This window comes from Mustela lutreola, chromosome 6 (genome assembly GCF_030435805.1).
Source record: "Mustela lutreola isolate mMusLut2 chromosome 6, mMusLut2.pri, whole genome shotgun sequence".
Lineage (NCBI taxonomy): Eukaryota > Metazoa > Chordata > Mammalia > Carnivora > Mustelidae > Mustela > Mustela lutreola.
The window spans coordinates 31620825-31648521 of NC_081295.1; the positions used below are offsets into that span (position 1 = coordinate 31620825).

Here is a 27697-nt window from a genome sequence, read left to right on the forward strand (position 1 = left end):
AAGTAGATCAGTAATTTTGCTTTTAGGAGAACACTTTTTTTTAAGACTTTATTTTTTTAAGTAATCTCTACACCCAATGTGGGCTTCAAACTCACAACCCTGAGATGGAATTGCGTGCTCTCCTGACTGAGCCAACCAGGCGCATCTAGGAGAGAGCACATAAGGGACAGTAATGAGCAACTAAAGATTGGTGATTTTACTTTTAAGCTAATAGTTTTATTAAATAAGGGGCAGAGGATATGAGAATACCTGTGTTTTTGAAGGTAAGGCTTTTAATTCCAATTTCCATTTTTAATATTCATTTTATATATGTAGGAATGAAGTTTCTTGATACACTTAAGGCAACTTAGTTCATTTAAGCAAAATGTAACTCCTAGATTTTTAATAATATTTAATTTTAAAATTGCATATTTCTGACATAGAGTTGATCATGTTTTTAAAGGACCCATTAATAGTGGAACTTTCAAGCCCTGGACCATTGACCTCAGCCTTGTTGGTGTTTCTTCACAGCATGAAGGAGACTGAAAAAGGACCACTTTCTCCTAAAGTTCTTTTTAATCAGCTTTGTCAGAAGTGGGTGCATCTAAGTTCTTGATATAAATAATAATGAGTTGTAAAATTCTAACGTATCAGTGCTTGTGAAATTCTAATATCACTTAGTATGAGTAGTTTTCACTCTTATTCTAACATCGCTATTATTGTCTAGATTCTCAAGAGAAAGGACTAATATTTATTTACTTGCAGCTCTGTGCTTTATGTAAATGATATCTCATAGCACTCTGAATTAGTGCTTGTTTATCCCCATTTTATAAATAAACTTAGACTCACAGAAGTTGAGCAGATTACCTAGTATTTTTTATTTGTATAAGATTTTATTTATTTATTTGACAGACAGAGATCACAAGTAGGCAGAGAGGCAGGCAGAGAGAGAGAGGAGGAAGCAGGCTCCCTGCTGAGCAAAGAGCCCGGCATGGTCCTCAATCCCAGGACTCTGGGATCAACACCTGAGCCAAAGGCAGAGGCTTAACCCACTGAGCCACCCAGGCACCCCCTTCTTTAGTTTTAAAGACAAGCTTTGAGGTAAATAGAATTTAAGTGAATTTGTCAAGATAGCACTGTATGTTGAAAACCAAAATCCTTGTGTGCCAGAAATAAATACATACCATAAAGGACCTGACTTAACTTTAGTTCTTTCATATATTCTTTCATCTAAAGAATATGAGAGCTTATTTGTGTCAGGTGTTTACTAGAATCTAAGAGTACAATGTGTAATATATTAAAAATAGATACTGTCATGGAGCTCATGAGCTAGTCTTATCTCCAGGCTTTAAAATTGCATTTTAATTTAAGCTAGTTATTTGTGCATAGTATTATATTGCATTTCGTCTCCTAGAACTGTACCAATGTTAGTTCTTTTTAAAAAATTCTAATTGTGGAAAGGACACTTAGCATGAGCTCTGCCTTCTTAAAAATGTTTAAGTGTACATTGTTGATATAGGTACAATGCTAAACAGCAGATCTCTAGCTTGTCAGTCTTGCCTGAGTGAAACTTTATGTCCATTGATTATGTCTATATATTCATTTCCTCTTCACTCCAGCTCCTGGTGGACACCATTGCCCTCTCTTTGATTCAATGACTTTGCCTATTTTAGATTGCTTATGTAAATGGAATCACGCTATTTGTCTTTCTGTGACTGGCTTATTTCACTAGCAAAATGTGCCATGGTATTTTGAATATAGTACAAAATATAGAGGGTTTATTATGTGTTTCATTTGGTTGGCAAATGCTATTTTTTTCAAAGCCCAAAGAACAACAACAACAAAATCCTGGAAAAGTCTCAGAGACATTGGTACCTCATAGAGTTAAAGTTTTTAGGATTCTTTGTGTTTTCAAAATATGTTTTTGGCTCTGCCAAAAATAACTGTTTTATATCTTTTTGTTGTTGTTGTTGTTAAGATTTAATTTATTTATTTGGCAGACAGAGAGGCAGGCAGGGGGGGGAGCAGACTCCCTGCTGAGCCGGGAGTCCGATGTGGGGCCCGATCCCAGGACCCTGAGATCATGACCTGAGCCGAAGGCAGAGGCTTTAACCCACTGAACCACCCAGGCGCCCCCTTTTTTTGTTGGTTTTGTAAAGATTGACAAATTAAAAAAAAATAAGATAATAGGTGCTCGTGATAAAAATTTAGAATACTATTTGTACTCTGAACAAAAATCAAAAGCGATTTGTGCAGGCACAGACATATATAGAAATTGTTTGCAACTTGCTTGTTTTGCTTAATATCTTTTTTTTTTAAAAAGATTTTATTTATTTATCTGACAGAGATCACAAGTATGCAGAGAGACAGGCAGGGCGTGGGGGTGGGGAGCCAGAGAGCCCATGCAGAACTCAATCCCAGGACCCTGGGAGGCTTAACTCACTGAGCCACCCAGGTGCCTCTGCTTAATATCTTTTCTACATTTTTCCATATTACATGTGGAAATGACGTGTTTGATTTAATGTGTGTGTGTATTGCTCTTGTGAAAATACATCTGTAGGACCAATAGAATTATTGGATCAAAGCAAATTGTATTTGCTTTGCTATGTTTATGTTAAAAAGAAATTTATAAGAAAAGTAATTTAAAAAAAAAATCTGGTGAAGATTTAAGCCATATACATTGTGTCTGTTTTTGGACTCTGTTCCACTGATCTAAATGTCCACCCTACCCCAGTTCTGCACTCTCATTACTGTAGCCTCATAGTAAGTCTTAGAATTGGGTAGTGTGAGTGCTCAAACTTTCCTTTCCTTCCCTTTTTTTTTTTAACTACTCCAGGTCCTTTGCTTTTTTATGTGAATTTTAGAATCAGTTTGTTCATTGGGATTGCATTTGGAGATCAGTTTGGAGAGGACATCTTAACAATGTTGAGTCTTCCAATGATGATTATGAAATATCTTTTCAGTTATTTAGGTATTGGATTTTCCTCATCAACTTTGTGGTTTTTCAGCTTACAAACCCTGCACTATCTTGTTACATTTACCTTAAGTATGTAATATTTTTAAATACTATTTATTATAAATTGGTATGTTAGAAAAACTTCAACATCCATTTGTACATTCCTTTTTTTTTTTTTTTTTAAGATTTTATTTATTTATCAGGGGGGGGGGGAGAGCGAGTACAGGCAGACAGAATGGCAGGCAGAGGCAGAGGGAGAAGCAGGCTCCCTGCTGAGCAAGGAGCCCGATGTGGGACTCGATCCCAGGATGCTGGGATCATGACCTGAGCCGAAGGCAGCTGCTTAACCAACTGAGCCACCCAGGCGTCCCCATTTGTACATTCCTAATATACAGAAATATACTTGAGTTCTGTATATTGATCTTGTTTTGCATATTGATCTTGTTTTTGTTCCCTTACTCAGTTTACTTACTGGCTGTGGTAGTTTAATGTAGAAGATCTTCAGGATTTCTCATTTTGAATAGGTGACTCTCTTCACATGTTTGTTGGTTTTTTTCTTTTTCTCTTTAAATTTGGTATTGGTAACTCAGATAGGCTCCATTAAAGATTCTATATGTCATCACAGAATATTTTACCCCAGTCCTAGGTAGAAGAAGAAAGAAAAAAATCTAAGTTTAGCAAATTTTCTTGAGTGGTTTAGAAAGCGGTACTGCTTTGTGCACAGTTGAGATGGAGCTATAGGCAGAGATGTGGTAGAGAATTTTCCTCCTCTGTTCACGAGCAATTTCCATCCTGTGCATCTGCTTCCAAAGCCGGAGACTGGTCGTCCTACCTGCCACCTGGCAGATGAGGATCTCTGAAGGATTCCCTGGTTTCCCCTTGCAGCCTTCTTCCATTCCACAGACCTTTCTTAATCCCTCCGGCACAAATGTCGTGTTATGCAATTTCAGCCTTATATGGATTCCAGCCATGGAAGCCCAAATGGGGTTAGGATTTGTGTCCCACTTGGTTTCTGTCTTCAACTCTGGTCTAGAAGGTGAACAATATCTACCACATGCAGAAAGGGAAGCCTACAAGGGGAGTAAATCAAAGTCTCAACATCTTGCTGCTTTTGTTACTTCTTAACAAGAGTGAGTAACTGAAATTATGGCTCCTGTTATAGGCTAGATTCACTACTATTTCAGATAGCTTTTTAGTACCAGGGACTCACAGTAGTGTATTACTGGTGTGAATGTTTATTATGAGATGAGGAATAATGCTTAAAGTATGGAACTTAAGAATCAAAAGTTCTGGATTTAGGTCAGTGGCACTTAGCTTGTTCTTCAGTTTTCTCAAGTGTAAAACAGAATTCACATTAATTATGAATTTCTTAACAGCACTGCTGTGCATGTCAAAGGAGATATGTTACACATACCCTAATGAGACCATTGTAAACTCGTACTACCACAACATATTCTTACTCTTTTATATTATTTAGACAGAATTCTTTCTTTGTCTTCAAGCACTATCTAAATTTAGTACTTATTTTTATTTAAGGCAAAATGCTTATTTTAGTATTGGAGTTTGTTGCAGAAAATACTACTTTTTAAGGTTACTGAAATCACCTAAATATTTGCTCTGTTGAAGTCTTCATGAACAGCACCTGATCCTTTGATTAATATAAGGAAATCTAATTGGTCAAATCCTTAAAATAAATACATTCACAGAGATACCAGATTATAGTTCCTTATTTTAATATAATTAACCTCTTGTTTTTCTTTTGGTTATTCAGGGTGGGAAGAAAATAGACCACAGTGGCTTGGGTTTGAATACTTTTTGTTTGCTTGTTTGCTGTGTGACCTTGCAAATTCTGTAAATAATCCCTCTAAACCTCTTATATAAGCCAGAGAAAATAGTGCATTCCGAACTTGTTTGAGGATTTGATGACTTGTCATATATAAAGCTTCACATAGGTACTGTGCATGCGTGTAGTAGTTGCTTGATAAATGGTAGCCATATTATTCTCTGTGTACTTAAGATCTCATCCTAATTGGAACAGTGATCACATCTGGTCTTTTTACTTAGTAGAAAAAGGACTTACATTGAATCTTTGACTAGATGCTATTTAAAAATAATTTTAGATGATAGTAATATATTGTTGATGAAATGATCTTTTTTTCTTTCCTGTTTTGTTTTTAAATCATAGGGCCCCTCGGTTTAAAAGTTTCCAGCAACAGGACAGTCAGGAGCTTCTGCATTATCTGCTGGATGCAGTGAGGACAGAAGAAACAAAGGTCAGGTTTTGTTAAGTTTATCGCATATACTCTTTAAGAAGAGGGTACAAAACTGAAGGAATTAATTTTTATTATCATTTTAATGTAGGTTAAGAAGTAATTTGATCTTTCTTTCTATTTATTCCTTTATATATATTTTTTGCCTCTTCTTTTTTTTTTTTTTTTAAAGATTTTTATTTATTTATTTGAAAGAGAGACAGTGAGAGAGAGCATGAGAGGCGGGAAGGTCAGAGGGAGAAGCAGACTCCCCATGGAGCTGGGAGCCTGATACAGGACTCGATCCTGGGACTCCAGGACCGTGACCTGAGCCGAAGGCGGTTGCTTAACCAACTGAGCCACCCAGGCGCCCCTTTTTTTTGCCTCTTCTAAGAGAATGTTTTCTCTCAACCTTTTGCAACCCTATTATCCTTTATTAGTTAATACCATTTAACTATAAATAAAAATATCAATCCAAGCTGGCTTAAAGAAAAGAGAATCTGAGACTCTAGAGACAGGAAGAGTCTTAGAGTCCAGAGAACATTCTCCTAACTTCCCTGGGTTCTCTGACCTGTTGATTCTCTTTGTTCCTCTCCCCGCAGACAGAGCTGTCGCTGTGCTGCTCTCTCTGAACGCTAAATCTGCATATTGTGCAGATGTTGCGGTTCCACATGTATTAAAACAAAACTGGCTGCTTATGAAGCCCCAATTCTGAATTCCCAAGTGAGAAACTTTGTTACCCCACGTTGGATTAGGGTCTACTCAAGGATCAGTCACTTACAAGAAGGGAAGGAGGATCCCAGCCTCCTGGATCAGGGAATGTTTCTGAGAAAAGAAGGAATGGCTCATGGCCTGGATAGATTTCCCAAGTGTTCCTTGTAATCCTGTCCCTTAATCAATTGGGTCATAGTTGACTTTAATATTAAATGAGTGAAATTCATCATTTTTTGGTGGAGTCCTGCAAATGGCATACAATTTTTCAGAGAAAATGCAAGATACCAAAGATGTCAAGTACATAGTACATATCCTCCTATTTCCCCCTTTTCACTCAGAGCCAAATAATAATAATATTAATAATAATAATAATAATCCTTCATAACAGTTGTGCTGAGTCTGGATTTAACCTCAGAACCATTTTCAGCCGAGCACTGCAGACAGGCTCTGTCAATCGTAATTGTCTTAATAGGTCAAATCCCGTTTTCCATTCAAGATAAATATACTTCTTAATCTATATTAACATGTGGTTAAGCAACCATCTGAAAATGAAGTACTCATAAGCTTGTGGTAGCCGTTACCATGTTACTAGGTAAGGGGGACCTTTCTCTCTCTCTCTTTTTTTTAAATCCCACCTTCAATTGTAATCCTGCAGTATTCTAGCTTCCAGTGAAGAGAGAGTTAGGGTTCTGATATTTTCTTATAAGTTATCTCAAAGAATGAGTTAATCATTCCCTCCTGCTACCAAATAGTGTTTATTACAATCCTGTTCTTGTCTGTTTATTGACTTTCATATTAAATTAGTTGAATTCCACTTTTGAAGGTGTCACTTTTTAAGTTTTTTTACGTTTTTAAAGTTTCTTTTTAAGTTTTACATATACATTATATATATATATTAAGTTTTTATATTAATTGCAGTTAGTGAACATACAGTGTTGTATTAGTTTCAAGTATACAATATCGTGAGTCAGCACTTCCATACATCACCTGGTGCTCATCACAGGTGCAGTCCTTTATCCCCATCACCTATTTCACCCATCCCCCTGCCACCTCCCCTCTGGTAACCATCAGTTTGTTCTCTAGAGTTAAGAGTCTGCTTCCTGGTTTGTCTCTCTCTCTCTCCCCCCGCCCCCTCTCCCTGGCCCTGTACTCATTCGTTTTGTTTCTTAAATTCACATATAAGTGAAATCATATGGTATATGTCTTTCTCGGACTCTTATTTCTCTTGGCATTATACTCTCTAGTTCCATCTGTGTTATTGAAAATGGCAAGATTTCATTCTTTTTTATGGATGAATAATATTCTACTGCATGTTCAGACATAGATACATATATATTACATCTTCTTTATCTATTCATCAATCAGTGGACTCGGGCTGCTTCTATAATTGGGCTATTGCAAATGATGCTAGAGTAAACATTGGGGTGCATGCATCACTTTGAATTAGTGTTTTTATATTCTTTGGGTAAATACCCATTAGTGCCATTGCTTTATCACAGGGTAGTTCTATTTTTAACTTTCTGAAGAAACTTCAACTATTTTCCACAATGGCCGCACCAGTGTGCATTTCCAACAGTGCAGGGGGCGGGGAGGGGACATGGTTCCTTTTCTTCTACATCCTCACCAACAGCTGATATTTCTTATGTTTTTTATTTTAGTCATTCTGAGAGGTGTGAGGTGATCTCCTTGTAGTTTTGATTTGCATTTTTCTGGTGATGAATGATCATGAACATCTTTTCATGTGTCTATTGGCGATGTGTATGTCTTCTTTGGAGAAGGGTCTCTTCATCTCTCCTGCCCATTTGGTAATTGGATTACTTGTTTTTTAGGTGTTGAGTTGTATCAGTTCTTTTATGTATTTTGGATACTACCCCTTTATTGGATTTGTCATTTGCAAATATCTTCTGTTTCTTGCCTTTATTTTTATGGATTGTTTCCTTTGCTGTGAAAGAGGTTTTTTATTTTGGTGTAGTCCCCCAAAAGTTTATTTTTGCTTTTGTTTCTCCTGCCTCAGGAGACATACTTAGAAAGAAGTTGCTACAGCCGGTGTCGAAGTTGTTACCATCTGTTTTTTCTTTTAGGATTTTTATGGTTTCAGGTTTTATATAGGTCTTTAATCCATTTTGAGTTTATTTTTGTGTCTGGTCCAGTTTCATTCTTTTGCAGGTAGCTGTCCAGTTTTTTCACCATCATTTGTGGAAGAGAGTCTTTTTCCTATTGGATATTCTTTCCTGTTTTGTCAAAGTTTAATTGATCATATAATTGTGGGTTTATTTCTGGGTTTTCTAATCTGTTCCACTGATTCATATGTCTGTTTTGTGCCAGTACCATACTGTTTTGACTCCTACAGCTTTGTAATATAACTTGAAGTCTGGAATTGCGATGCCTCCAGCTTTGCTTTTCTTTCTTAAGATTGCTTTGACTATTTGGGGTCTTTTGTGATTCCATACATATTTTAGGATTTTTTGTTGTACGGTATAATTTAACATGTGAAGCCATCTGGTCCTGGACTTTTGTTCGTTGGGAGTTTGATTACTGATTCAATTTCTTTGCTGGTTATCTGTTCAAATTTTCTATTTCTTCTTATTTCACTTTTGGTAGTTTATATGTTTCTAGAATTTATCCATTTTTCTAGGTTGCCCAATTTGTTGACGTATGGTTTTACATACTACCCTTTTATAATTGTTTGTATTTTTGTGGTGTTGGTTATTTCTTCTCTCTCATTTGTAATTTTGTCTGAGTCCCTTCTCTTTTTTTCTTGTGAAGTCTGGCTAGGGGTTTATCAGTTTTATTGATATATGTTTTATTTTTTCAGAGAACCTGCTTCTCGTTTCACTGAGCTGGATTTTGTTTTTGTTTTTTAGTTTTTGTATCATTTATATCTGCTCTGATCTTTATTATTTCTTCCCTTCTGCTGGTTTTAGGTTTTATTTATTGTTCTTTTTTCTAGCTCCTTTATTTGTAAGGTTAAGTTGTTTATTTGAGACTTTTTTGGCTTCTTGAGGTAAGCATGTATTGCCATAAATTTCCCTCTTAGAACTGCTTTTGCTGTATCTCAGAAGTTTTGGGCTGTGGTGATTTTATTTTTATGTGTTTCTATGTGTTTTTAAAATTTCTTCTTTTATTTACTGGTTAGCTTATTCATTGTTTAGTAGCATGTTGTCTGACCTCCATGTATTTGTGGTCTTAACAGATTTTTCTTGTGGTTAATTTCTAGTTTCATAGTGTTGTGGTCAGAAAAGATACATGGTATGACTTTGATTTTGAGTTTGTTACGACTTGTTTTGTGGCCTAATATATGATCTGTCCTGGAGAATGTTTCATATGCACCTAAAAAGAATGTGTATGCTGCTGATTTAGGATGGAATGTTCTGCATATATCTGTTAAGGCCATCTTGTCCAGTGTGTCACCCAAAGCCATTGTTTTCTTGTTGAATTTTTTGTTGAATCTCTCCATTGACATAAGTGGGGGTGTTAAAGTCCCCTACCCTTATTGTGTTATTATTGATTAGTTCCTTTATGTTTATTATGAACTTTTATGTATGTGGTTGCATAAATATTTACAGCTATCATATTTTCTTTTTGGATAGTCCCCTTTATGATTATATAGTGTTCTTTTTTGTTTCTCATTCTAGACTCTGTTTTTTTTATTATTATTATTTTTAAAGATTTTATTTATTTATTTATTTGACAGGCAGAGATCACAAGTAGGCAGAGAGGCAGAGGGGGAAGCAGGCTCCCTGCTGAGCAGAGAGCCCAATGCTGGGCTTGATCTCAGGACCCTGAGATCATGACCTGAGTCAAAGGCAGAGGCTTAACCCACTGAGCCACCCAGGCACCCCTAGACTCTGTTTTAAAGTCTGTTTTGTCCAATATAAATATTGCTGCCCTGGTTTTCTTTTGACATCCATTTTTGTGATAAGTGTTTCTCTATTCCTCACCTTCAGTCTGCAGCTGACTTTAGATCTGAAGTGAGCCTCTCATAGATAGCATATGGATGGGTCTTTTTTTTTTTTTTTCCCCATTCTATCACACTGTATCTTTTGATTGAAGTAATTAGTCTATTTACATTCAAAATAATTATTGATATTGCCATTATATTACTTCTTCTATAGTTGTTTCTGAAGATTTTCCGTGATCCTTTCTTGTCTTTCTCTTTTTTCATGGTTTGCTGGGGTTTTTTAGTGATCTGTTTCTCTAGGGATATATTTAGTGATATAATTTTTTTCTTCTTATTCTTGGCATGTTTTTAGTGGTTCTTGATTTGTGGTTACCATTAGGTTTGTATATAACATCTTCTACATGTAACAGCTTATGTGAAGTTGGTGGTCATATAAGTTGAGCCCATTCATTATTCCTCTCCTTCCTACATTTTAGGTATATGATAACATACTTTATATCCTTTTATTTTGTGAGCTTCTTGACTTATTTTTTTTTTTTTTTTTACAGAAGTACTCATTTTTACTGCTTTTGTGTTTCTTACCTTCATATTGTCACTTTTGGTCTCTCCTTTGTTGAATAAGTTTTCTGTGCTCAACTTTAAATGGACAATTTCTGTGGAGAATTTGAATGGGAAAAAACCAGTTTTTTTCTTTTAAAGATTTTATTTATTTATTTGACAGACAGAGATCATAAGTAGGCAGAGAGGTGGGCAGAGAGAAAGGAAGGGAAGCAGGCTCTCTTCTGGGCAAGAGAGCCCAACGTGGGGCTTGATCCCAGGACCATGACCCAAGCCGCAGAGGGTTTAACACACTGAGCCACCTAGGTGCCCCCAAAAAACAGTTTCTTAAATAAGTTATACTACCTAGTTTCTTGGGGATTTTCAGTTATTTTGAATATGTCATAATTTGAAAGAACTGATAAATTGATAAGATAATACTACATCATGTTTTACCTATAATTTATTTTTAAAAAATCAATTAAGGGATTTATAGGTAAGTTTTGAGGACATTAGCACAATCCTCCTGAGCAAATATTTGATCATATTTTCTTTGATTTAGAAATTGATTTAGAAATTTAGGATGGGAGATTCAAACTTAAGTCTTTCTTTCTTTTTTTTTTTAAGATTTTATTCATTTATTTGACAGAGAGGGATCACAAGTAGGCAGAGAGGCAGGCAGAGGAGAGAGAGGGAAGCAGGCTCCCTGCCGAGCAGAGAGCCCAATGCTGGGCTTGATCCTAGGACCCTGAGACCATGACCTGAGCTGAAGGCAGAGGCTTAACCCACTGAGCCACGCAGGTGCCCCCAAACTTAGGTCTTTCTGACTACTAGATGAATGGTGCTTTTTAATTCTATACAGTACTGCTTATTAAAGTTTAGTTTTAATGCTTGATCATCAATGACCAATATAAAAAATTTTTAAGCTTGCTATTTAAAAGTTAACCATTTAACCATGTGGTGCATAAACAGTGAAATCTTGGAACATGGAAAAAATTAAATTAAATTTAAAAAAATTAACCATAATTATTTCACTATTTGATATAATATTAAATCTGATTCAGTAACTTTGGCATATTGATATTCTTGTTGAGGGAGCTGATACAGTGCAACAAGGTGGGGGAGAAATACAGACAGAGACTTGTATCTTAAATGATAAATGCATATTGATGCTTCTAAGCCTACAGACAATATAGGAGTTAAGATTAATTCAGACTATCAATTTCTAGATGATTGTTCTTCTGGTATGATTTGTAAGAATATGTTTACTATATGGTCCTGTATCATTGTAAATGGAATTAAAAATTACCTCTACATTGTTTTTGTCATTATTCAAATAAAACTGTAAAATCTATCCCTATCATCTTCCCCTATCTTACTTCTGTTACTTGATGGCATACTTTGTCACAATTAAATTGAATTAAATTATTTGTTTTGTGCATTAGGATTCACAATATCTTAAAAACTCAGGCAGTACAGTGGGAAACCTGGCTTTTTGGAAGCTCTCATTCCTCTGTTTGAGGGTTTAGATGGTGTGGCAAAATTAACATGTCAGATCTGTGGGTTTATTCACTCTTGTAAGCAAGGACAGGCATGCGGTTAGTTACAGTGAGTCCCCAAGCAAGAGCTGCATTGTCTGGCCTGGGAACGCCACAGCTGGCGATCGTGCCGTTGTTGTAGTTTGTCACTGCTGTGTGTGTTTTGATTGAAGAAAGGCTCCAGCGTGATGTCTGCCACCAGAATCTTGTAGTAATGATGAACAACTACTGACCTCCTTTCGTAATGTTTCATTAAAGTTTTTTCCTTATGGCTGTAAAGTTGTGAGCAATGCCACACTTTGCCAGGTAGAGTGCTAAAGGGAGCATTTGTGCAAAAATTGTAAATTTCTCGTGGACAAAGTAAAATCAAATTTACTGTAAGAAATTTTTTTATAGGCAGCCTTTCAACTTATAAGGTATGTGCTTCTTCACTGTCTTGCTTTTAATTTGAGCTATCACCAAATTGGTGATGCTACATTTTTATTTCCAAAGATCTATCACTGATACATTATTGGTTAGGATTATTGTAAAGGCAGACTGTTTCAGTTAACTTTTAAGCCATGGGTGTTACGCATTCTTACTGAAAGAAGTTTATGGTGGAGATTTAAAATAGTTGAACCTTGACCCTGCTAATTGATTAATGTGCTGCAGTTGTTAGCAGCTCCCTGGCCAAAGTCTGTCTCTCGCTGGTGCTCTCTCTCTCTCCCTCCTTTTTTTTTTTTTTTTAACTTAAACGGTTCAAAGCATGACTCTCAACAATGAGAGGCTATAGCTGAACCTAAACTCATTTATTCTATTCAACTTGATGAATTACCTATTAATTAACTCCTTTAACAGTTTAGAGAATATAAATCTGTGGCTAAGATACAATAAAAAAAGCAAATGTCTAATAGTTTAGAAGTTAATAATTTAAACAGCTCCATTGTTTTTATTTTTAAGAGTTTGACATATATTATAGCTTACATTTCAGCAAATGTCAAAGACTCATTAAATCATATTGAAAGTCATTTTTGAATTGGTAAAATATTCAAATTATAAAATATATTTATAGACTTATAACTTGGTTTAGAGTTCTTTATCTTTGCTAGCTGGAGAGGCTTTTTACAGTGATATTAAGTATTTACAGGTGAATACGGCATTTATTGGAATCTGTAAGTCCATTTTCCTGCATGGAATTCATTCTAATTTGTTTATTTTGATGCAATAAATTCTGTTTTGAAGGTGTAAAAGTCAGCTTCAGCTCAGTATCTGAGTTACATCAATTTTCAAATTTATTGCATCTGAATTGGAGATTATTTCAATATTTAATTGCTTTGGGGACATATTTTATAATTTTTATTTTCTTCACATATATTTCAAGATAGTATGACATGGCACAGATCACTGTATATTTACTTTTGTACCCTACTTTGTATGTATTTACGTTTTTGAATCTTGAATCAACTTTCAAAATATACTTGAAGAAAGTAGTCAGCAGTTCTAGGAAATATAATGCGCTGATTGTAGGCCAGTTAATAAATGAAACTCAGTTTCACAATTATTGGGGGAAGGTATTAAAAACTTATCATGAAATCTATCCTACATACAGAAGAATGTGTGTGTATATATAGATCTATATGCATATAGATCTATATATACACACACATATAGTTTAAGCATAATATAAGGAAAAGCCGTTTTCCACTAGAAACCCTCCTCACCATCACACCCAAAGTTTAAAAAAATAGGATGTTTTTAGTGCCATAGAAGCCACCTGTTATTTCTTTTCAAGCATATCTTCTTCATCAGAGGAGACGATTTTTTTTTTTTTAAGATTTTATTTATTTATTTGACAGAGCTCACAAGTAGGCAGAGAGGCAGGCAGAGAGAAAGGAGGAAGCAGGCTCCCTGTGAGCAGAGAGCCGGACATGGGGCTTGATCCCAGGACCCTGGGATCATAACCCGAGCCAAAGGCAGAGACTTAATCCACTGAGCCACCCACGCGCCTTGATTTTTTTTTTTTTTTTTACTTTTACAGTAATCGTTTTATTGCCTTATAGTTTTGAGAGCGACCTGTGTATGCTTAATCTGTAGATTGTTTAGTTTTACGTAACTGGTTACTAAGTGCAAACCTATTCCCATTATCGAGATGAAGGATCCCCAAAAAAGAGGGACTGAGAGAATCTCTAGAACATTGTCTGGCTTTGGTGTCCCAGAATTTCTAAACGTTCTTGCTGCGGAAGTCAGTGGGCAAGATCATGAATGTGTCCTGAGCCACGCTTGTCAAAGTCCAAGCCACAGACAGAGTTACTAGCTCTCCGGTCCAAAAAGGTTAAAGGCTGCTCTGCGTCTTCTGCTTCAGAGTTCATCATGACCCACCTCCTTGCTCTCAGGAACAGGTCAGAGCAGAACAACTTTGGGTTAGGTAATGTGTATCCTCTGCTGATCCACAGCAGAGCTGGGGGAGGAGAATAAGGACATTAGCAGCTCATTCCCCATATATTCTGTTCTCAGATTTAAAACATGGTACAGGAGCAGGGGGATCTTGGTGGTGACTGTCTGTCTCCTGCTCTCACTGCTTCAGTTTGGGTTGGTTGCCTCCTACATTTGATGTAGAGGCATTGTTCTGGAATTCCCTCTAATTATGCTCCTGGGAATTCTCTTGCCTCTTTTTTTTAAATTATTTTTTCTATTTTTTATTACATTAGTCACCATACAGTGCCTCATTAGTTTTTGATGTAGTGTTCCAAGATTCATTGTTTATGTATAACACCCAGTGCTCCATGCAATGTGTGCCCTCCTTAACACCCATCACCAGGCTGACCCATCCCCACACTCCCCTTCTCTCTAAAACCCTCAGTTTGTTTCTTGGAGTCCACAGTTTCTCATGGTTCATCTCCCCTCTGATTTCCCCCAACTCACTTCTCCTCTCCTTCCCTCAGTGTTCTCCTTGTTATTCCTTATGCTCCACAATTAAGTGAAACTATGTGATAATTGACTCTTTCTGTTTGACTTATTTCACTCAGTATGATCTCCTCCAGTCCTATCCATGTTGATGCAAAAGTTGGATATTCATTATTTCTGATGACTGAGTAATATTCCATCGTGTATATGGACCACATCTTCTTTATCCATTCGTTTGTTGAATGGCATCTTGGCTCTTCCCACAGTTTGGCTATTGTGGACACTGCTGCTTTGAACATTGGGGTGCATATGGCCCTTCTTTTCACTACATCTTTGGGGTAAACACCCAGTAGTGCAATTGCCAGGTCATAGGGTAGCTCTATTTTTAATTATTTGAGGAACCTCCATGCTGTTTTCCAGAGTGCTTGCGCCAGCTTGCATTCCCACCCACAGTGTTTCTGCAACCTCGCCAGCCTCTGTCATTCCCTGACTTGTTAATTTTAGCCATTCTGACTGGTGTGAGGTGGTATCTTATTGTGGTTTTGATTTGTATTTCCTTGATGCCAAGTGATGTGGAGCACTTTTTCATGTGTGTGGAAGACATCTGGTTGTCTTCTTTGCAGTAATGTCTGTTCATGACCTCTGCCCATTTCTTGATTGGATTATATATTCTTTGGGTGTTGAGTTTGATAAGTTCTTTATAGATTTTGGATACTAGTCCTTTATCAGATATGTTGTTTGCAAATATCTTCTCCCATTCTGTCAGTTGTCTTTTGATCTTGTTGACTGTTTCCTTTGCTGTGCAGAAGCTTTTGATCTTGATGAAATCCCAATAGTTCATTTTTGCCCTTGCTTCCCTTGCCTCTGCGCTGTTTCTTATATTCCATATATGAGTGAAATCATTTAATTGTCTTTCTCTGACTTATTTCACTTAGCACAGTACCCTCCAGTTCCATCCATGTCGATGTAAATGGTAGGTATTCATCCTTTCTGATGGCTGAGTAATATTCATTGTATATATGAACCACATCTTCTTTACCCATTCATCTGTCAAAGGACAGCTTGGCTCCTTCCACAGTTTGGCTGTTGTGGACATTGCTGCTATGAATATTGGGATTCATGTGTCTCTTCTTTTCATTACTTCTGTATCTTTGGGGTAAATACCCAGTAGTGCAATTACTGGGTTGTAGGATAGCTATATTTTTAACTTCTTGAGGAACCTCCATACTTTTTTCCAGAGTGGCTGTATCAGATTACACATATAAGTGAACTCTTATGGTGTTTGTCTTTCTCTGACTTATTTCACTTAGCATAATATCCTTCAGGTCCCTTCATGTTTTTCCAAATAGCAAGGTCTCATTCTTTTTTATGTCCAGGTAATTATTGCATTGTGTGTGTATTCCATTAGAACATTTTCTTTATTCATTCATCTATTGATGGACACATGGTTTCTTCCATATCTTGTCTATTATAAGTAACACTACAGTAAACATAGGGGTACCTATATCTTTTCAAATTAGTGTTTTTGTTTTCTTTGGGTAAATACCGACTAGTGAGGGGCACTTGGGTGGCTCAGTCAATTGAACATCTACCTTTGGCTCAGGTCATGATCCCAGGGCCCTGGGATCAAGTCCTACATTGGGCTTCCTGCTCACGGGGAGCCTACTTCTCTCTCTCCTCCCTGCTGGTGCTCTCTTTCTCTCTCTCTCAAGTAAGTAAATAAATAAATCTTAAAAAAAAAAACCCACTAGTGGAACCACTGGATCATATGGTAATTCTATTTTTAATTTTTTGAGGTATCTCCTTACAGTTTTCTACAGTAGCTGCACCAAACTTACATTCCCACCAACAGTGCGCAAGGGTTCCTTTTTCTCCACATCCTCACCAACACTTGTGATTTCTTGTCTTTTTGATACTAGCCATTCTGATGGGTGTGAGGTGATATCTCATGGCAGGTTTGATTTGTATTTCCCTGATGACTAGTGATGCTGAACATCTTTTTATGCTGTCTACCATCTGCATGTCTTCATTGGAAAAATGTCTGTTCAGGTCCTCTGCCCATTTTTTTTTTAAGGATTTTATTTAGTTATTGGACAGAGAGAGAGATCACAAGTAGGCAGAGAGGCAGGCAGAGAGAGAGGAGGAAGCAGGCTCCCCGCTGAGCAGAGAGCCCGATGTGGGGCTCGCCCCCAGCACCCTGGGATCATGACCTGAGCTGAAGGCAGAGGCTTAACCCACTGAGCCACCCAGGTCCCCACCTCTGCCCATTTTTTTAATGCATTTCAATGCATTAAAAATCAAATCTAGTGGGACCAACGTCTGTCAGTATATTTCCTCCCCCCACACTGATTTTTTTCATTGCTCATTTGGAACTAATCTTTCCCTTCAATCTCTCACATTAAAAAAAAACTATTGCTATTATGTTAAATGAACACATTTAGGGGGCAAAAATGAAAGGTTTATTTAGGATCTGTCAAAAAACATGGTGTGTTTTTCCATTTGATCAGGTTTTCTTTTGTGTCTTTCAGTAGTGTTTGTAAGTTTTCTTCCTTTAGGTCTTACACATTCCTTAAGTTTATTCCTTATTTTATCTTTTTAGTTATTATAAATGGGGCATTTTCTTCCATTGCTTCTAACTGGTTTTTGTTTGTGTGTGTGAAGGCTATTGATGTCATTATATTTACATACCCCATATTAAATTCTTTTATTATTTATAGTAGTTTTTCATTTCAGTTTATTCTTTTGGCTTTTCCAAATAAAAAATTATATCATCTGCAAATAATTTTATCTCCCTTAAAATTTTTATACCTCTGAGATTTATTTTTCTATCAAATGCATTGACTAGAACGTCAATACAGTGCTAAATAATAGTAATAAATCAAGGGATTTAATCTTATAATGTTTTTCTTCTTATATCTGTTAATATGATGGCTTGTATGAATAGATTTCCTAATATCCCTGCATTACTAGAACAAAAGTCTTAATGATACTATATTATTCTTTTAATGTGCTTCTGTATTTTACTTAGAGCTTTTTTCATATGTGATGTTGGCGTGTGTTGTATATATTCTTAGTCAGCTTTAGTAGCAATATTATGCTTCATGAAATAATTTGGAAGTTTCTCTTTTTTATGCTTTGAAAAATATGTTTAGTGGCATTCCTCTGTGAAATTATTAGGGCTTGGAGCCTTTTGTAAGGAGTACTGTGTAATACCATTCTTCTCTCTCTGCTCATTCACCTACCCCATGAAAGCTGGAAGGTACTCTCTCTCTTCTGGGACTCATTTCCTAGAGAATTATCTAATTTTTTTCTGAATTTTCAAATGTAATTACATGAGAGTGGAGCAAAGTTATCTCTCATGATTACTTGAAATATCTTTAGTCTTGTTAGCGGTTTCCTTTTTCTTAGGTTGATGTTAACGCTTTTCATTCTTACTTTGATTAAGATTGACTAGTAGGGGGTGCCTGGGTGGCTCAGTGGGTTTAGCCTCTGCCTTCGGCTCAGGTCATGATCTCAGGGTCCTAGGATCGAGCCCCACATCGGGCTCTCTGTTCAGCAGGGTGCCTGCTTCCCCCCCCCCCCCCGACTGCCTCTCTGCCTACTTGTGTTCTCTGTCAAATAAATAAATAAAATCTAAAAAAAAAAAAAAAAAAAAAGATTGGCTAGCAGGTGGGGTGCCTGGATGGCTCAGTGGGTTAAGCCTCTGCCTTCAGCTCAGGTCATGATCTCAGGGTCCTGGGATCGAGCCCCTGTGTCCTGGGATTGAGCCCCTCCCTCCTCGGATTGAGCCCCGCATCCTGGGATCTCTGCTAAGTGGAGAGCATGTTTCCCCCTGCCTTTCTGCCTACTTGTGATCTCTCTCTCTCTGTCAAGTAAATAAATAAAGTCTTAAAAAAAAAGAAAAAGATTGGCTAGTAGGTTTATTTATCCCTCACCCAAAGAATCAGCTTTTGATTCATTTATTAATCGCTTCAGTTTACATACTTTTATTTTCATTAACTCTTTTGTTTGGTTATTTACTTTCATTCAGCTTTGATATCCTTTTCCTAAATTTATGACTCGGCTGTTTATTTGTTTTTATTCTTTTTAATTGTTTTAAATATTTAAGGCTGTGAGTTTTCTTCTGAACAGTAGAATGTATCTGGCTTCTGATATGTGGTAATTTTATTATTCTCTGGCAAGTCTGCAGTTTGAGGTTCATTTTTCTTTGATATAATATTTTTTTAATAACAGAATTAGGTACCATTTTCAGGAAGTAGAGGTCAAACAGTGGTCTCACATATGAAAACCTGTGATTAAGACTTTTCTTAAAAAAAAAAAAAACCAAAAACTTCTGGAGGATAATTAACAAGCTTTCCTCTCTCTGCACTGTTAAAAACGTTAATTAGAGAAGATTAAATTCATCCACTAAGTAGAGACATAATTAGTATAAAAGATGATAATTTATTAGTTCAAATGTCTTTATTCTTGGAATCCAGTTTTCATTCTGAAAAAGTTTTCTGTGATATTGGATCTCTCCTGAAACATAGGCAAAAGCTATGGAAACATATAAATCTCGTCATTTCCTGAGAGCTGCTAAAGACTTTAATACTAATACTCATTACTGATAACTGAATTCAAATAAAATGATAACTAGTCAAGATTTGGGGTATTCTTGCTATAGAAATTATTTGATGTTCTGGACTTACTCATGTATGTATATAAATAATCTAGATGAAGATCATCGTGACTAGTTTAAAAGCTTCTTATATAGAAAGATTTTCTTCAATAGATAAATTCCACATGGTCTCTGGGTTACCTTTTGTCCTGATTAAAATGATACATCATTTTAGGGACAGAGTGGTGGAGTGGGGGAGAGAGGGAAAAGAGGGAGAACTTACTCTAAACCTGTAAGAATACACTCAAGTATGGACTCTTACTAAATTCTTGTTTGTTTTATAGCGAATACAAGCTAGCATTCTAAAAGCATTTAACAACCCAACTACTAAAACTGCTGATGAGGATACTAGAAAAAAAGTCAAAGGTATGTTGATTCTCTCACTATTAAAACTTTCTGCTGTAGAAAATTGTAAGTTTCTTTTCAGGGGAAAAAGAACTGAGCATTTATGTGAACTAATTCTATAAAGTAGTGGCCTTAAAGGGAGAGTGTGCTTACTCCTGTGGCTACCAAGATAGTCTAGTTAGTCATAGAAAGAAAATTTTAGGATGTGTCCATGTGAACTTTAAAAACTAAAATTAGTATCAAATATACAGACTGACACTGATACCCTAATGTGAGGTTTCCTAAGGGAGACGTGAAAGGTTGTTGAAAGCAGTAGCCTCACTTGGAAGTTCCGTTTCATCATACTGTATCATTTTGCATTTGACCTGTGCTTGGATAAGTTGACTTACGGATATTATACAGTTTCATCTAGTCAAGTGCCTAAGTGTTCCAGAGATTGCTGCATGGAAACCAGTTATTGGAGAGAGTACTAAACCAAGCATACCTGTTTACTTTAGTGTCTGACTCTTCCTTAGCCAAAGTATGAGGCAAAACCAGTGATTATCTAATCAAAGCTGATTATTTATAATTATCAATATTTAAGTGTGGGCTTATATCTAATGATATGAGTGATTTGCTTTGTCCTAACTGTATGTTCTGTCTTCAGATATTAACTAGTGGTTATATGAAATCATCATTTTTAGAAGGTGTTCAAAATATTATTTATATTTTATTTATTTTCTTATCTATTTTTTTGTCATTATATATATACTGCAGGTCTGTAATTCACAAAATGATTGTACATGCCCAAACTATATACAGTTAAGGGTCCAAGATATTTTTAAATTAAAGTATAGTTGACACACAATGTTACATTAATTTCATGTGAAGGATTCAAGATTTTTAAAAATGTGGATTCTCATGTATGCTTTGGTTTTTTTGTTTGTTTTGAGATAGTGCCATCTACTGTATGTTTAGAATAACTGCCCAGTTTTGCTTTTCCTTCAGTTTTGTGTGATCTTTTCTATTTTTAATCCCTTGTACAGTTTTCTTAATGAAACATCTTAGTTTACCATAACTTATAGTAATTGTTATATTAAAGATGTTTAATGATATATCTAGCTATGAGTTGGCTGTGACATTCAGTGCTTCAGATAATGTTTTAAAATGATTTTAAATGTTGTTTGTATTAAATTTGAAATTAGAAATCCAAAAAGAATTGAAGTTTGAAAGAGGAGTGAAGTTTGTTAATATATATTTTTTGTCCTAATTTACTGTGGAAAGTTTTAAACTTCTATTAAAGTAGGGAGAATAGTATGACGGAGCCTCATGTACTCCTCACCCCTCTTAAACTACATTGAAGTCATGGTGTGTTATGTTTTACCTATGTTCTCCTAACCCATGATTATTTTAAAGCAGATCACAGGCATAATTTTCTTTGATTTATAAATATTTCCCAAACAGAATGATTTTACCATTTTAAACTGAATACACACAAACACACATACATATATAAATGTTATATATATGTATGTATTATATATATAAATGAGTTACTAATTGCCCACATTAATTCTTTACACTATGCTATGTTTACTTGTCTTTTACTGCTCTGTTGTTTCCATAGTTATCGCCTAGGCATCGATATAGCCCTAAAAGCATAATCTTCTTTTTCATTCCCTCTGTCTACCTCTACGTTAGGCACAGAGGCTTTAAAGGGTTTAATGGGAGCAGTTGAGCTATGGTATAAACAATGGTTATTGGTCTACTTTTCTTCCCTCAAGTTTAAGAACAGTTCATCATTTCTTGGAATCTACTGTAGCTGGTAATCCAATTTTCTCTACAGAATTATAAAGAAGAAAGACATTATATAGTATGATATATGTACATCGTACAAAGAAGTATATTATTAATGTAGTACTGGACATCTTTTAAGTCAACAGAGAAAAAGCATGTTACATTGTTAGGTTGATGGCTGACTTTTTTTGCATTAAAAAGTATTATTTTTACAGCATATGGAAGAGAAGGTGTGAAAATGAACTTCATAGATCGGATCTTTATTGGTGAATTAACTAGCACAGTCATGTGTGAAGAATGTGCAAATGTAGGTGCTTTGGAATTCACTTCAACATGGAATAGATTACAGTGATATCATTTTTTGTTTTCTTCCACATATAATCATCAGCATTTATTTTTGTTTGTGACAGATGACTACCTAATAGTTTTCAAAAGTCATTAGAATATCTCCTTCACTCCCAGAGGAGAAACATAATTTATAATTTTTTTAGGTGTTATTTTTCCTCTTGGCGAGCCTGTGAAGTTCTTTTAGCCTATTTTAATGTGCTGGAATGTGTTAGCTACTTGTTTGGATTGAAATGAAAGAGAAACTTATGGGAAGGGAGTAACTAGGTTCTATAACTATGCATTGCCCTAAAATATGATTCTAATAGAAATAACTTAAGGTAGTAACATAACTTAGGGTAATCTACCATATTTTATTTAAAGTTTACATTTATGTAACTTGTTTAAGTTTTGTTTAAAGTAGACTCACCTTTGAATGTAATGATAATTTTTATTTTGAATGCTGTCTGTACTTTTAACAACTTAAAACACATAAAGATTTTTTATAGGTTTTCAGTTACTTGGTAAAAGTATTTCTGAAAGCATATGGCTTGGAGTATGATAGGGGTAAACTTTTGTTATATTTTCCTGTCCCAGATTATGGCGTACCTTTCTTTTCCTCTGTAATCTTATAAAATCAGGATTATATGTTATATCTCCTTCTAGCCTGTCATGTTGAAGCACAGCATTTGTCAACGTGACATTACTTAAATTTCTAGTATTTTCAACACAGAACTTGATTTCTCGCTCACAAGCTAGAGAGAATCCTTTTAAACAGAGTTCACCTAAAGAATATGCAAAACACAATCAAGCACTCTGGCTTTTTTTTTTTTTAATGTTTCTATTTGATTTATGTTGTGGCATGTAATTTAGTTAATCAGTTTTATTAAACACAGTTTATTTTGAAGTTACTTTGAATATTCTAAGTTAGTCGTATTGGCAATATTATAAATTTCAGCTGGGTTGCATTTATTAGGTTTTGGGATATCTTGTTTTGATTAACAATATGTGCTGCTCTACCCAATTAAAATCATGGTTTATTCCAGGGATGTTTTTTAACTTGAAATTCTAAGTTACCTGGGAAGTTTGATTTCTTTAAGAATTTATAAAACTCTACATTGTCTATATTAGAACTCTAACTGAATTTCTCAATATGTTTTCTTTTTAAGATCTCCTCAGTGAACGATCCTTTTATTGATATTTCACTTCCTATAATAGAAGAACGGGTAAGGAGAAACTTAATGAGTCTTCTGGGAAGAGCATTTATTCGTTCATATACTTAGATATTTGTTGAGCATATGATCACATTATCTGCGAGTCTTTTTTTATACGATAATGGAGTTCATATACTGTATTTGATACTGGGATTTATGTATATATGCATAAATTATGATATAGTTCTTACTCTCAGGGACTTCAAACCATTATGTATTATAGTTTGAGAATTAATGTTAAGGAAGTTACCTAATTTCAAATGAGCTAGAAATTTTAAAAAGTAGATGATATCCAGAATTTATTTCCTAAAGAAGTTTTGTGTTATGTACATGACATCTATATAGGTTTCAAAACCTGTACTTTTGGGAAGAATGAGTAAATGTAGAAGTTTGCAGGCGACAGATAATGGTCAGTACAGTGACACTGTTACTATAGAAAATACTCCTCAACCCAGAGCCACCAAGAACCAGTCTTCATCTAAAGATAAGGTAAGATTATATGCATTTGTGAGACAAGTTTTTTAAAAAAACTTTTTAATAAGAAAATTTTAAAAATACACAAAAGTAGAGAAGGTCGTATAATAAATTCCCATGTACCCATTTCTCAGATTCACAGTTATCAGATCATGGCTAATCATATTTTATCTATAGCTATCCCACATTCTCCCCTTCCCCATTTCAGATTATTTTGAAATAATTCTGATATAAAAGATACTTTTTTGAAGACATAAGCACAGCACATTATCCTAACTAAAAATATTAACAACTTTTAATACTGCCAATATCCAGTCATTATTTAAATTTTTGTAGTTGTCTCATAAATACCTTTTTTGTTTTTGCTTTTTAATGTGTGCTTGAATTTAGGATCTAAAAAAGATTTATAGGGGCACCTGCGTGGCTCAGTCATTAGGCATCTGTCTTCAGCTCAGGTCATGATCCCAGGCTCCTGGGATCAAGCCCTGCATCAGGCTCCCTGCTTGGCGGGAAGTCTGCTTCTCCCTGTCCCACTCCCCCTGCTTATGTTCCCTCTCTCACTGTGTCTCTCTCAGTCAAATAAATAAAATCTTTAGGGGCGCCTGGGTGGCTCAGTGGGTTAAGCCGCTGCCTTCGGCTCAGGTCATGATCTCAGGGTCCTGGGATCGAGCCCCGCATCGGGCTCTCTGCTCAGCAGGGAGCCTGCTTCCTCCTCTCTCTCTGCCTGCCTCTCTGCCTGCTTGTGATCTCTCTCTGTCAAATAAATAAATAAAAAATCTTAAAAAAAATAAAATAAAATAAAATCTTTAAAAAGTAAACAACAAAAAAAATCTATCGACTGCAGTTGATTGCCATCTCTTAATCACATGTCTCTTATATCTCTTTTATTTTTTAAAGATTTTATTTATTTATTCATGAGAGACAGAGAGAGGGAGAGGGAGAAGCAGGCTCCCAGCAGAGGGCATTTGTTGAAGAAATCAGGTCATTTTTTCCCTCCTATAATTTCTCACATTCCCACATTCAGTAGTAATTTATTTTGCTATTGCATTTCCATGGTGTTAATAGGTTTCTTTAGTCCCTTTATTTCCTCTCTAAGGCAGTTCAATCTAAAAACCTAATTAGGCTCAAGTTTTGTTATTTATTTATTTTTGGCAAGAAAACATTTGTTTAAAATTTCATTTATTTTGAGGGAGAGAAAGAGACTCCGTGCCCAGCGTGGAGCCCCATATGGGGGTCAGCCTCTGAACCCTGACATCATGACCTGAGCTGAAATCAAGAGTCGGATGCTCAACTGGCTGAGACACCCAGGCACCCCTTAGCAAGAAAACTTTTAACCGGTGGTGTATGCTTCACCAAGGAGATACACATAATGTTTAATATGTAATCTTTGATGTCACCAGTCATTCATGACTATTGTCTAGACCCATTATGTCACTAGGGACATAGCTGGTTGTTGAATTATCCCATAACAACTTAAAGAAATCAATCTAAATTTGCACCTTTTTAAAAAAAAAAAAAAAACTTGGGACGCCTGGGTGGCTCAGTTGGTTAAGCAGCTGCCTTTGGCTCAGGTCATGATCCCAGGGTCCTGGGATCGAGTCCCACATCAGGCTTCTTGCTCGGCAGAGAGCCTGCTTCTCCCTCTGCCTCTGCCTGCCTCTCTGTCTGCCTGTGCTCGCTCGCTCTCTCTCCCTCTGTCTCTGACAAATAAATAAAATCTTTAAAAAAGAAAAATTATTTTAAAAAAACTTTTTTTTTTATGTGATATGATTTGTATAACTTGGCAAGTTGATATATTATCAGGTTTAGCTTTTTCTGTTAGACTGCTCTTGAAGTGGCCGGACTCCAGAAAAAGGATTGTAACTTAAAAGCCTGCCTCACAGCTCTGTTCTACAAAGACCTGCTTCTTTCTCCACAGATTAGTAACTGCTCTTGTGGGTTTCTTGTATCAAGATTAATTTTACATTGGCGCTGTTTGTTGTTATATCTTCTATTGATTGTAGATTAGGTAGATTTAGGAAATGGATGTCAGAGGGTCTAGAAAAAGCATTTATTCAAGAGTTGCGGAACGTGTAAATAAGCCTTGCATTTATTTTCAGTAAGGTCAAAAGATTCTTTTCTCTGAAAATACTGTCAACTTACAGAATCAACTAGTTCATGGCAGAAAATGTGTGAGAAAATGGTCATCTGGAGAAGATCGGGCAGTCGTCGTGCCCCGGAAACGTGGGCCCCCTGAGCTGAACGGGGCGTCCCCGGCCGCGGCCGCGGCGAGCACCACGAACACCGAGTCTCTGACCGAGAGCGCCACGGAGGGCAGCGAGAGGGACGCCGGCCCTTCTGAGAGCAGCGCTGATGCGGACAGCGAGGCCTCAGAGTCCGAAAGTGCTTCTGAGCAGCTTGTGCTGTCCGCGTCCCCCCGGGGCTGCCGCGTGCAGCCGCGCGCCCCCTCTCCGCAGCCGCCGGCCGGTGGACCCCCCACCCGCGAGCCTGGCCGCGGGGAGGAGCGAGTGGCCGAGGCTCTTTCGGAACTTCGTCTGAGCAGCCCTGTACCCGGAGAGAGAGACTTTGATAGAGAAGATAGGCCCCAAAGGGTTCCAAGCAGTGCATGCTCTTCGGAGGAGAAGCGCGTGCTGTCTCCTCGCCCCCCAAATGCCTTTCAGACCCTTTCTCGGAGCTATGTGACCGCCTCCAAAGAATGCTCGCTTCAGTCCTGTTTCTACCAGTTTACATCGATGGAGTTACTAATGGGGAATAACAAGCTTCTGTGTGAGAACTGTACTGAGAAGAAACGGAGGCACCAAAAGGAAACCGGTTCTGCAGGTGAATATTTAGGTTTTTGTTTTTCTTGGTATTCACGGGGTATTTGATAGTCAGTGACCACTGGGTATAGATCCGAAATAGAGGAACCTGAGAACCTTGTCCCTACACTGAAGCTGCTTGGAAGCATGAATGATGCTTTTCATTGTTGTATCTCAGCCCTGAAGATAGGGACTGCACTTCTAAATAGATTTTTGATGAAGTCGATTGAACAGGAAATACCCATCTCTGCCTCGAAAAGTGCAAATCCACAGAATCTTATTTTGGTGGACTAGCTCTCTGAAATCTTTCAAGAAAAAATTTCCCTAGTGCATCTCTAGCCGTGATATGGAGAGAATACTCCGCTTCTTAATGACTAGTTGTTTCAAAATGCAGGCTTTGTAACCAGTTGTGGTGAGGCGCATAGATCAGGAGAAGCCGCTGCTGAAAAGATAGTGTGTTACATACAGTTCTGAAGAGGAGGGAGGACACTAAGCCATGCCATGCAGGGCCACATGGGGAAGCACCAGGGTTGGGCAGGAGGCAGAAGGAGTGAGGAAAAGACATGGCCAAGCCTTTTTGTAGTTTCCAGGGAAGGAATTGGAATCAATTAATTTGGGACTGATTGATTAGTTTTGAATAATTCCAGTGGGCTCTGGGACAATGGGGCTGTCTCTAGTTGGATAGTATGTGACACTAGTGTGATGAGGGCACACTTTGATTGGTTTACATAGGAGAGGCACACTTTTATTTACTATATCTAGGAATTTCCTAGTTCTGGCTGAAGCCTTCCTTATAATGTCAGCAAGGGGGCACCTGGGTGGCTCAGTGGGTTAAGCCGCTGCCTTCGGCTCAGGTCATTATCTCAGGGTCCTGGGATCGAGTCCTACATCGGGCTGTCTGCTCAGCAGGGAGCCTGCTTCCTCCTCTCTCTCTCTGCCTGCCTCTCTGCTTACTTGTGATCTCTCTCTGTCAAATAAATAAATAAAATCTTAAAAAAAAAAAAATAATGTCAGCAAGGCCCTAGGTGTCAAAGTATCAGAATAAATACATGCTTAATACACTAGTAATTAAAGAAATGTCTAGATGGGAGAAGTAAGAAATACCAGTTTCTATTAATCTAAGTTAAATATGCTGTTGGCCATATTCAAATCCCACCCCAGGTACTTTTTTTTTAAAGATTTTATTTATTTATTTGACAGAGATCACAAGTAGGCAGAGAGGCAGGCAGAGAGAGAGGAAGGGAAGCAGACCCCCTGCTGAGCAGAGAGCCCGATGCGGGACTCAATCCCAGGACCCCGAGATCATGACCTGAGCCGAAGGCAGCTGCTTATCCCACTGAGCCACCCAGGCG

General features: G+C 36.8%; 1 protein-coding gene across 7 annotated transcripts in view; it reads left to right on the top strand.

Moving 5' to 3' along the window:
- The window catches only part of USP45 (ubiquitin specific peptidase 45), a 73247-nt gene that overhangs the window by 35822 nt on the left and 9728 nt on the right, over window positions 1-27697 (top strand). For 2 of the 7 annotated variants that reach the window (XM_059177008.1, XM_059177009.1), the window contains exons 8-14: window positions 443-573; window positions 5121-5208; window positions 19699-19780; window positions 21751-21842; window positions 23029-23085; window positions 23419-23562; window positions 25692-26367. In XM_059177008.1, coding sequence (XP_059032991.1) covers window positions 443-573; window positions 5121-5208; window positions 19699-19780; window positions 21751-21842; window positions 23029-23085; window positions 23419-23562; window positions 25692-26367 — 1270 coding nt within the window. Of the gene's footprint in view, window positions 1-442; window positions 574-5120; window positions 5209-19698; window positions 19781-21750; window positions 21843-23028; window positions 23086-23418; window positions 23563-25691; window positions 26368-27697 lie in introns of those variants that run through there. The other 5 variants (XM_059177010.1, XM_059177013.1, XM_059177012.1 and 2 more) reach the window with 5 other exon arrangements.